At 43.1% G+C, this 12,587-nt stretch overlaps 1 protein-coding gene across 1 annotated transcript in view; it reads right to left on the reverse strand.

Moving 5' to 3' along the window:
- Positions 1-10,835, reverse strand: part of st8sia1 (ST8 alpha-N-acetyl-neuraminide alpha-2,8-sialyltransferase 1) — a 27,589-nt gene extending 16,754 nt beyond the window's left edge. Inside the window, exons 1-2 of the mRNA XM_050036569.1 lie at positions 10,081-10,835; positions 6,217-6,361 (exon numbers count right to left, since the gene is read on the reverse strand). Coding sequence (XP_049892526.1) covers positions 6,217-6,361; positions 10,081-10,259 — 324 coding nt within the window. The 5' untranslated portion in view covers positions 10,260-10,835. The remainder of the gene's footprint in view (positions 1-6,216; positions 6,362-10,080) is intronic.
- Positions 10,836-12,587: the final 1,752 nt, after the last annotated feature.

Consider the following 12,587-nt stretch of genomic DNA (forward strand, 5'->3'; position numbering starts at 1 on the left):
ATTTTTACTAAACTTGGTAGATATGTAGAACAGGACGCCTCAAGGTGACTGGAGAAATTTAACTCTAATTGGCAACTGGGTGGCGCTATAGCAACAGAAAAATGCTTAAAAATGGCTAAAATGCGACCGATCGCTGTGGCTCCCCCTGTGGCCCAATGTTTTCTTTTTTTTCTAATTTTTCGTATGACTAAGTCATGGTATGGTATGCTGTACATAATCGCGGAAACTGTCAGTGTGTCATTCTGTCAGTAAGTCATTCTGTCTGTCCCACATTTTTCTACTCACTGACGTGGTCAATCTATGTGAAACTGCACATAGGCATTGAGGATTGAGGACTGGCAAACTGAGATTAAACAGGATTTCAGACTTGAAAGGTTTCTGTAAAGAGGCTCCAGGACATCTCGAGAGCACGCGAGTATTTAATATAACATGGAATTTTGACACACATTTTACTTTTAACAAATACTGTGTCTCCTGCGATTTGAAAATTGCAGCAGGCAAATTGTTCAGCCTCTTTTCAGGCTAATTACTTGAACTGTTTATTCATGACTTTGTAGACGTCTCTACTAGCTTGCTAACTGTTTTTTCACACTCTCACTGACACGACATGGTGTTACAGTTGACCCAAATAGGTGTTTTTTAAATTTTTTTTAACTAATTTGTATTTTCTGAAATTAGTTGAGCTCCTCCACAGTGTCTCCAAATACACCCTGGCAGCTGCAGAAGTACCCACTGGGGTACAAGTAACCTCTGGGGAGGGCTATCGCTGCCCTATCATCATCTAAATTAAAGCCCTGTATAAGACAGTACACTGAAATACCACGCTCTGTGAGGCAAGGGCCAAAAATGTCCTTTCTCTTTTGCCTTGGCTGCGTTTAAGTCTGAGGCATGGATTAAACGCGATGGCGGAAACAATTGTGCTCATTATTCCCCTTGCAGTGCACACACTTGAGAATATACACACGCACACGCACACGCACACACACACACACACACACACACACACACACATCTCCTTGCCTCAGGGTCTCTTTTAGACCATGACGGGGTTGAGTCAGAGGACAATACCCGGCTAACAGCACATGAAGCAGGGGAGGGGAACCAGCAAGTTGGGCTAAAAATTTGAGAGGGGGGCACTTATCACAGTCGCACATGGCTCATCTATTTCTGGAAAGTTATTAACCCAACATCTTATAGGATTTTGGTTTGGTTGTTCATTATGACGCAGGGCTGCAACTGAAGACCATTTCAATTAATTTCAATGATACTGATTGTTATTTTTCATTCATGTTTTGGTCCATAAAATACCAGACATTGGTGGAACAGTACCCATCACAATTCTTGTTTTGTCTGACCAACAGCCTGAAGCCAGAACATTTCATGATACCATGATGTTACACAGAAAAGAAGCTGTAACCAGCTGCTGTTTGGACTTACAGTTCAGTTATTCAGTGCTGGATTCATAAAATGAAACTCAAATGTATGTGTTTTCATGAGATTCTGGGATAAACAACAACATACTGTGCACCAATTTCTCGTCTGAACACTGATATCAGCCAATATTCCCCTTGTTGCTTGCCATCAGTCGGTAAATAAGACATTCAACGATGATATTCTGTTCTGTTACATCAATTTTGCGCAGGCTAAAACGCAGGGCTCGAGGCTAATGGTGTACCATCATCCTGGGGACAAGAGAAAAGTGTTTGGGATGAACAGAGATCTCCCCCGGGACACCTTCTGGGCGAAAGGAAGCCGTAAATTTACTACTGACACTTCCTGTTGTTTTCCTGATAATGCTACATTGTGAACAACAAATCTGTGTTGGAATCAGCAGGAGGAGAGCTAGTAAATGTTAGCTGTTAGTAACCAGTGGCTGGAACTAAAAGGTACTGGAGTTTGCACTCAATTATATTATGATGCGTTCATGCTCTGTTCAGTAAAAATTAAGTATTGGGGCGAAGGTAAATTTGAACGTAATCTTGTAATATAGTTTTAAGCTGTCTGAAGGAGAAATTTGTTGATGTCTTCACAGGGATATAAAATAGATCTTAGAGACGGAATTGTGACATTTTTTATATCGTGAAAAGGCTTTTAAAGCTAATATTTGTTTAAAAATGTTTTTCATCATCATCAGTCTATCGGTAAATTGGACATTCACTAACGTTTTTCTGCTGTGTCACATCAATTTAGCACAGGCTAAAAAGCAGGGCTTGAGACTAATGGCTTACTGTCGCCCCAAGTACCAAGAGAGAAAGTGTTTGAGACGGACAGAAATCTCACCCTTGGACACCTTCGGGACGAAAGGACGCAGTAAACATTAGGGGACGCACTTTAAAAACAAGAACAACAAAATAAACAACAACAACCACACAAAAAACACCTGTACTGCCAAATGATTATTCTAAACGTTGGTGAAGTTATTGGCCTAGAATTTCACAATCAGTGCATCCTCAGAAACTGTCACACTTTTGAAGATGCTGAAAAGAAGAGATCATGTGAATCTGCCATACAGTCCAGTGGACTGTTTGTACGGACGCTCTGTTTGAGCCATTGAACTAACCAGCAATTAACTGTCAAAGCCCTAATTGGCACATTCCCTGGCAGATGCCCAGATACTGTAGCCGTTCCCAGCTTGGTGTAGCGTGGCTGGTTGTCTGTGTTCAAACCTGCAATCACCACAGTGGTAGTTGAGAAGACAGAGAATATATAAGTGTGTGTGTGAGCTTGTGCTTCTTCCATCCCACTTAACTACTACTTCCTTTCATTCTGAGAAGCACACGTACAACTGGCCACAGTATAGGTTTGCAGAGGAAATGCAACCACATTAACAATAGATCATGCATGCAAACAAGGAGTCTCACGAACACAAAGTTGAACTCTGCGGCAGAGTGTCACCATACTCCCGGGCAGAGTGAAGTAACAGAGTCTGACATTTAGCAACACAATATCAGCTATGTCCCAGTGACACAGAGAAGTGAGAACACCGCACACAGTGTAATGAAGTTCTATGATTTATTTTAAAGAGTCAGTTCACCCAGTTCACTGTTGTACTCAAAGTACAACAAGTGTTTTTAGACCAAGGAAGTTTTTCATAATTCCTTTTTTAATTCAGGGTGTTTTTACATTTTCCTACAAAAGTAATGCACCAAAATTCATACGTATCCCACGTAATGATGAGCCAGTAATTCGTGCTTAACCAATGTACTTTGGAAGGCTGCGATCATGTGGCCAATGCGCTAACTGGAGTGAAGAAGGAGACAGTCCGGAGTGGTCCACTTAGGCCTTGTTCACACCGATACCAATACAAACTAGAAAAGCACTCAGAGAGTGCAGACCTCCGCCAAGTAGGTGATATTCCCTCCCCCTCTGCATCAGATTTTGCAGCCTGCATCACAATTAGGTTATTTGCATCACTATCATTATAAGGTTATATATGCCTTCACCATGGAGACACTGTGGTGTATTAATTTCGTTTTAATTTTGTACCAACACAGAATATAATATGTTTTTTGTATTTTTCACTTTCTTTTTTTCCAACACCGAACATTAATTTCAACCTTAGGATTACAACAATATTTAGCAAGCAGAACAAGACGTGCTTTCCGGCCACCAGATGGTGCTATTTTCACTGTCTCATTAGAAATTGGAATTGCTGCTGAGGCTGTCAGACGATAGACTTTATTTATTATTTTATCCACTTTGCTTCAACCGATCACCACCAAACTATCATCTGTTCCTTGTCCCATTATCCACCTTTCCTGAAAATTTCATCAAAATCCGTTCATAACTTTTTGAGTTATTTTGCAGACAAACAAACAGACAAACATACCAACGCCGGCGAAAACATAACCTCCTTGGCGGAGGTAACAAAAACATATTTTTATTTATCCTGTATTAAAAAAAAATTCAGCTGTGAAAACGATATCCCTGTTTCCACAAAAACGCAGAAGCTTTTTGCTGCAATTACCATGCCAGGCCAGTAGGTGGCACTACGCCTTAATGTCAAACACCATAGAAGAACATTCTGCGCATGCACAGTGATTTGTTTTCCTCTTGACACTAGTGATAAAAAAAAAAAAAAAGATAAACTACATTTTAACCTTACGTAGCATAGTTAGCTGCTATGCACTTAATAATATTGGGCACAGCAGACATCTTTGTGCGCCAATGTAGCAGTGATGTTGATGCAGCAGTGCTAAGTTCATTTGTAAGCTCGTAAGTAGTCCCAAAAGTGCTAACAAAACGTTCCCGGGCGCCTAGTGGGCATGCGCAAACTGGGTTGCAACGTAATAGTTTTCCAAAATCCCTGTCTATCCTGTTTACACGTCTCCATAGAAACAGATATTTTTAAAAACTTTCACTATGGAAGCCTTTTTCGTAATATTATCGCTTATCGCAATAATTTCTGATACAATTAATCGCCCAGCAAAATTTGTTATCGTGACAGGCCTAGGTAACATTAGCCATCTGATGCTAGCAATTAGTCCTGTCACTGTGTGTGTGCTGGGCAGGCGGACTCTCAACGTCCCTGGTGTGAAGCTCACATGATAGATGATCATGAGTGAAAGCGGAGCAATGAGGCACTGGGCGAAGTAAAACACTATGCACAGTTCTACAATTAAATGGCATTTTACCCATTTTAAATAGTACAAAAAAAAATTAAAAGTATATTTAAGAATGCTTGAGGTGATTGGCTGCAAGCACAACCATACAAATAGTCATTTTATTTTAGATCTGGGTACAAAAAGGATCAAATGCAGGTATTGTTTCACTGGAGAAGTTTGTTGCTACTTGATACATAAAATGTCACAAAAAACAAAATAAAAGTGCTGTTTTCAAATTGCTTGTTTTGTCCAACCTGCACTCCAAAATATCCCAGTCCCAAATATTTAGTTTACAATCATATAAAACAGAGAAGAGGAGCAAATATTCACATTTAGGGATGTTGGATGCAGCAAACCTTTGGCGTTGTTGCTTGAAAATGATCAATAATTAACACAATGTGGTAGCTCTAATTTGGGTGAACCGGTGTGTTCTGAATTTAGAGCGCATACACTTATTACCAATAAAGTGGTGTGTGAAAACATAAAACTCTGGGGTTAACACCCCGCGCTGCACATTCATGCATGCACACCCACACTGTGGCTGAGCTCAGCCGTCTCTCGCTTCATATTTTCATTTCTTTATTTATTCACCTCCCCCATTCCTCATGAATGAACATGCACTGCTCACGACTGCAAATTAGGGTCACATAATATTCATCACATTTACCAACCAGGACATGAGGCTGCAAATCTGTGGCATCAGTAATAAGGATCCAATTCTCGTTATTAGTGAGATGTATTGCCCCTGGATACAAAAACCACGGCAACAGCACTCGCACCAGAGGTTCTCATTTTGTCCCGTTTCCAGGCACAAACACTCTCATCCACATGCGCACCCACACACGGGCATGAAGCCAAGTAAAAATAGCCCTTATCTCGATACAGACACATGCACAGGAGCATAAATACACACTCTGGGTCCATTTTTGCACCATACGGCATGCTTTACATGGAAAATAAAAGGGGAAATAACTTGGTAGGGAGAGAGCTTGAGGCACATCCTCCTCCAGTTTGTACCCATGGTTTAAACATCCCTATTTTAGATTAGACTGAAGTGGAAAAATAACACGACAGGACACATAAACAAGAAGCAGGAGCCTCATTTAATGCAGAAAAACTCTTCAACCTGTCCTTATCTGCGCCTCTCAAGTTGTAACACATCCTGTCGCTATAGAAACAAAAGTGAAAGATGCATTAATTGTGAAGTTTAATGCAAAAGTCAGAGTAAAAAGCGAGAATGAAAGATGTTCTGATATACTCGTATACTGTGTCTTGTTGCTCTAACCGGCCTCCACATCTTAATATTGACTTCCCTCACGCTGCAGAACACTATACCAGTAATCCTGTCTCCTTCAGAGGGTGTCTGTCTACTCCACCGCCCCCACTCCCCGCCTCCATTATGGATCAACGAGGATCCGTGTTAAAACCCACAGTCCCCACAACAGTGTCAAATTGCGCTGAGTGGGAGAAAAAACACTTTCCATCATCTGCTCTTTAAGAACACAGCTGCCTGTCTCAAAGTCATGTGTGTTGGGGTAAAGAGGATTGTGGCTCCATGAAGGGAAAGTCAGCCGTTCTTCTTCTATCAGATGTTATTACTATGATAGCATACCTGCACAAAGAGCGGGTAGGTCTCATTGTTGACGGTGTGCGAGTGGTAAAACTCGCCATCGTACCACAGGACCTTGCCCATCGGCGAGTTCTCCTTGGTCACTGCGAACATCCTCCGAGGATCGCAGCATTCTGTCAGCAGCTTCCTGTGCAGAGAAAACATGGGAAATAATAAGATCTGGTCTCTGGACAGTTTCACACAGATTGGATTCAAAAGGACGGCTGGGAGTCTGGCAGTGGCGCTCCCTGAATCTTTAATTTGAAGGAGTACGTTAAAGGACCAGAACATTTACTGGGAAGAAGCCTTTGCATGTTTTGGGAAAACTTGTAGGGACCCAAAAACCAACTTTCATTCAGGTATCTTGAGGGGAGAGTTCAAGGGTCCCCTTTGAAAACGGCAATGACAGTTGTTCCTTTGCCAAAATTTAGCCTAACTTTGGAGCGTTTTTAGGAATGTCAGTTTTGGGTAATTTTACTTTTGACAGTCCAACATCCATTAACTGGTAACCAATCAATTTCTTTTAGAGTAAAGGACGCCAAATGAAGCCTTTTGGTCCAGTGCTACATCGACTCAGTGAGCTTTAGCGTTGCATTTGAAAGCGCTATCTAATTGGAGGTGGTGAAATTTAAATGTTTTGTGATATAACAATCTTTCCTTTTGTTTTAATTTTTGCTGGCTTTGCTGACAGAAGGGTGGCTGGCTGTGTTAACATGCAGAAACACAGAACTCTCTTAGCCTTGGCTGCTCTGCATTGCACACCAGCTAGGTTGGGTGGGAGCTAGCTAGCGGCACCGCTCATTCAGGATTACAGCTGTTTATGGCGTCCTGCGAAAACATGGTAGCCACCCTCCAGTCCCTCTCCCAAGTTCACCCTGGTCAGTAATTGTCTTAATTTTGACCCCTTTAGCATTGTTAGCACTACTACCAATGCTGACACTGCTAATGTTGCTAACGGAGATAACATAGGCCAAGTTAACAATGCTAAAGGAGGTTTGCTCCTCAAAATTAAGGGGAACTGCCCATTGGTCCGACATCCCATTGTTCCGAACATATTAAACCCATTGTTCCGAAGTCCGTTCCGAAATCATCATGATGCCCTGTGGTTAAGGTCTGGTTAGGTGTAGGCACAAAAAACACTTGGTTAGGGTTAGGAAAAGATCATGGTGTGGGTTAAAATGAAAAAGAAAGTGACAAACACAGAAGCTGTGAGCCTGCTCCGCCTCAAGCCTTTCCCAGCTGACCCAGAGTCGGTCGCAGCGCACCATCAAGGCAGAAATACGCCCGCCGGGAGCCATTCAGCACCGCGGACCATCGGACTAATGGGATGTTGGACCAATGGGCTGTCGGACCAATGACATGGACCCAAATTAAGCCACTTATTCACCATCTCAAGGAGAGACAAGAGGGTGGGCACAATGTTTCCAAACCAACGCTGTTGGCGATGCTGGCCTAAGTAACATTAGTTCCCACCAGACCTGGATGGTGTGCAGTAGATTAGCATGTGTAATTGGTCAAAATTATTCTCTGAGGTTAACCAGTTAAAAGGGTACTTCACCGACTTTTAACCAGCTTTCTATCATAATAATATGGGTCGTATATGTATCTAACCAGTGCCTAGATATCCCCACTCCCCACTCACCTGGCAGAGTTTCACTGGCTCTCGGGGGTTGTTGCTCGAACCACAGGCTGTACTTCTGCATTATCATATTGCCCGCCACCCATGCCACCACCACCACCACCACCACCACCAAGAGTACAGAAACGGATTGAGAGAGAAACCCACCCCTTATCAAATATAAACCAAGATTCTGTTACCGCACTGCCTATTTCACGCCTAAAATGTTCTTTCGGAACATATTTTAGTGCTGTGTTTAGCTGCAGTAACATGAGTTTTTGGACCGGACGTGGGCGCCAACCAATATCCTGTCACTGAATTCCCATGTCAAAAATTTGATTTTGGATTACTGCTGAAATAAACACTGTGGCGAACAAATATTGAACACCACTTTGATTTTTGAAGCCTAAATGCTATCACCAGAAGTAAAAAGCTAATGTTAGCCTACAAACAAATTACACTGTGATCGCATGACATAACGTACCCCCTGTAAAGCCATGTTCGGTGTGATGATATTTTGTAGTCTGGTTTAGCCACTTGTTAGCAACTGCCCTTTTTAAGACACATAAAACCTTTAGAAATTATGAGTGGTATTTATTGACGATTTTATGTTGTAAAACAAATCATGAACGTCTTGTAAGCTTGGGTTAACCACAGACCTTAGATCAGGCATCTAACCAAAAACCAGTTCACAAAACCCACTGACTTCTATACAAGGTAAGTGGGAATAGAAAAACGCTAACTCATTTCCTGAAGTGTTAGGGCATCTTTAATGGTCAACCGTTGACATCCCTAAGCTTTATTTAGTCCAGTTTCACAATGGACCACTAACTTCATGCTAGCTTATAAAAGGAGCACGCCATAGCTTTTTCAAAAGACAGTAATGTTGGCCTCTTATTATTTTTGCTAAGGGGGCAGCAACTGTATTTGGGGGGCCAGGGCCCGCTAGGGATGCACCGATCCGATATCTGGATCGAATATCGGCCCCGATATCATCAAAATAGATGGATCGGGTATCGGGAAATGCAACCTATACCTGAGGCAATCCTTTCCTTTTAAATCTACTGTGACTCGAGTTATGTCCTATGTCATGGAGCGAAGGAGAGAATGTGCCATGTTGAGGTATTTCACACTATTTCAACTGCTGTTGCACAATTGTTTATTTTTGTTAAAAATCAGTAGTTCATCATTGCATTAATCTGTTTCATCTTTTTTCATTTTATCTTAGGAAAGAACTGTGTAGTCATCAATGCCTGTTGCCTCTCGTCTTTTCTGTTCTACATGTAAAGGTTTATAGCTTTTTAGGTCAACCATAGTATCGGATCGGTATCAGGTATCGGCTGATACTCAAAGCAACAGCCTCGGAATCGGTATCGAAACTGAAAAAGCTGGATCGGTGCATCTCTAGGGCCCGCTCTTGGAGGCGCCACTGGATTCTGGTAAAAGATGGGCTATAATAGAGCCAGAGTAAAATGTGTGAACTGTAAAAATGACAGGACAAATCACAGATCAGAGGAAATGATCACATATTTTAGGTTACAGATAAATGCCTGAGAGGTCAATAGTTGGGGCTGCCCTCAGCACTTTAACTCACTATTTAATCCTAGCAATCCACTGGACCAAACAGAAGCTGTACGACTTTAAAACCACAGCTCCAAGTGAGCATCACCCCCTCCCTGTAGGCCCTGCTGTCCGCTGCTCTGCAGGTGTCACCTTCTTTCATTACCCTAATCGGCTTTGCCTCGGAGAATTGTCTGCACATATTCTTAACTAAATAAGATTTTACCCAGGCTGCCCACGGTGTGACAAACACGCCCTTTTGATCTGGTTTGCCTGTTTAAAAAAACCTGCAAATGAAGGACCCACATGGTGTGTGTGGCACTTAATAAAGAGCATCTGTGATGCTTGTATCTCCTGTAATGTCTCTCCAAAGCTCTGACAAATTCAATTGGTTATCCATTACAATCTCATCACAATGACATTATGTCCATATGTTCAGGGAGTCCAGATACAGACAAAGGAGGTCACAGGCACCACCACTGAGTGCCAGGAACCCTATGCTCTATAGGGGATGCAGGGGGAGACAAGCATAAACAAAAAGGGACATTAGTGCACATTGTGTTCTTGCTTTCTGCAATGTATGGGGTTTATAGTGAGGAGCAGACTTGTGCACAGCTGGGTGCACCGGGCCTCACTTTGGGAAACACTGCTGTAAGGCAACAGAGAGAAATCTGAGACCTGAGACGAACCTGTACAAATCGATGCCCGTCTGGTTCTTCTGCCACACTTCCCCCTGCCTCAGCACCTCTTCCACTATCTCCTTATCGCGGGGGAGTCTGTAGACGGGGAAAATGTAAAACCAGCAAAGCACCAGCACGCACAGAGCGGCCCACACCGACAGCTTGCCCCGGTAGCATCGCACCAACATCTTGTCTTATTGCTCAAAGCAGCCGGTGCATGCACATCAACCCCCCCGGTGCAGTGAAGCGGTTCAAAGCTGCTCTCTGCGTCCCGCCGCAAATCCCCGTCTCATCCCGCAGACGGGGCGGAGTATGAATGGAGCCTGCAAGGTAAGCCGCTACCCGGTTGTTTGGGTCAAGCTTCGGTGTGGGGATCCTGTGATGCGTCGGTGAGGCTCTGATGGAGAGAAGCGAGCAAGTCTGACCGGGCAGCAGCAGCTCACACTCGGTTGCGGGGTTGTGGTGCAGTGTGTCTGCAGGAATCCGCCGCTCTGTTGTCGGTGCATCACCACCATCGTTACAGCCGGACTGAGAGGAATCATACGGGCCCCCCTCCCCGCCCGGTGTCCCTCTGTATCCAAAATACCACAAGGTGTCTCCGTGGGTGTCCGATCCGGTCCACGTTGGTCCTGTGTCTCCCGCCCTCCGGTGCTCTCCTCTCCTCGGGGCCTCCGCTGTCCTGCTGCGGGGTCTGCGGTGCAAGTGTTCACCGGGCCAGTTCAATTCAGTCTCCCTCCACCTCCCCCCTCTTTCTCCTGTCAACACCCCCTCCGCCGAGACAAAGTGCTTCTTGTGCTGCTGGAGAGGCGTCAAGCCAGATAGAGAAAGCAGGGGTGAGAGCGGAAACACGCCTTCACAATAAAAGTATGCAGACATTCTTCCACAAGGACACGTCTTATCCTCCCGAGACCTGAACTTATGTTTGGTGTGCATTTTAATTTCTCCTTGCTATTTGGGATCAGTAGTATCCAATAAGTATAAAAAACTAAACATTGTCAACGACAATAAAGTCCCAATGTCCTCAAATGAGGAGACAACAATAAAGTCCCAATGTCCTCAGATGAGACAACAATAAAGTCCCAATGTCCTCAAATGGGACAACAATAAAGTCCCAATGTCCTCAAAGGAGACGACAATAAAGTCCCAACGTCCTCAAATGAGACAATAAAGTCAAAATGTCCTCAAATGAGACAACATTAAAGTCCCAGTGTCCTCAAATGAGACAATAAAATCAAAATGTCCTTAAACGAGACGACAAAGTCCCAATGTCCTCAGATGAGACAATAAAGTCAAAATGTCCTCAAATGAGACAACAATAAAATCCCAATGTCCTCAGATGAGACAACAATAAAGTCCCAACGTCCTCAAACGAGACAATAAAGTCAAAATGTCCTCAAATGAGACAACATTAAAGTCCCAGTGTCCTCAAACGAGACAATAAAGTCAAAATGTCCTCAAACGAGACGACAATAAAGTCCCAACGTCGTCAACCGAGACAATAAAGTCAAAATGTCCTCAAATGACATGACAATAAAGTCCCAATGTCCTCAAATGAGACAACAATAAAGTCCCAATGTCCTCAGATGAGACAACAATAAAGTCCCAGTGTCCTCAAACGAGACAAGAAAGTCCCAATGTCCTCAAATAAGACGACAATAAAGTCCCAGTGTCCTCAAACGAGACAATAAAGTCAAAATGTCCTCAAATGAGATGACAATAAAGTCCCAACGTCCTCAAATGAGACGACAATAAAGTCCCAACGTCCTCAAATGAGACGACAATAAAATCCCAATGTCCTCAAACGAGACAACAATAAAGTCCCAATGTCCTCAAACGAGATGACAAATAAGGTCCCAATGTCCTCAAACGAGATGACAATAAGGTCCCAATGTCCTCAAACGAGACGACAATAAAGTCCCAATGTCCTCAAACGAGACGACAATAAAGTCCCAGTGTCCTCAAACGAGATGACAATAAAGTCCCAGTGTCCTCAAACGAGACAAGAAAGTCCCAATGTCCTCAAATGAGACAACAATAAAGTCCCAATGTCCTCAAACGAGACAACAATTAAGGCCCAATGTCCTCAAACGAGATGACAATAAGGTCCCAATGTCCTCAAATGAGACAATAGAGTCCCAATGTCCTCAAACGAAACGACAATTAAGTCCCAATATCCTCAAATGAGACGACAATAAAGTCCCAATGTCTTCAAACCTTCCTTCCTTCCTTCCTTCCTTCCTTCCTTCCTTCCTAAAAGTTTCCTTTTACATTATTTCATAAACCATCCACTGCAAAAGTGACACTAACATGATGGCAGTGCCTCTCCATGTATTGTTTTTATTTGTATCTGGATGTCTTATAGCTCATTGGCTCATCATCCACATTAAAAACAATTTAACAAATTATACAGGCTTCAGTCCTCAGACAACCCTCACTTTTTCGTTTTTCCACTTCGGGGCCCACTTTCAATTTGCTGTAACCCAGTCATTTAACACGGTATCTTATTTTGAAAGTCC

This window comes from Epinephelus moara, chromosome 23 (genome assembly GCF_006386435.1).
Source record: "Epinephelus moara isolate mb chromosome 23, YSFRI_EMoa_1.0, whole genome shotgun sequence".
Classification (NCBI taxonomy): domain Eukaryota; kingdom Metazoa; phylum Chordata; class Actinopteri; order Perciformes; family Serranidae; genus Epinephelus; species Epinephelus moara.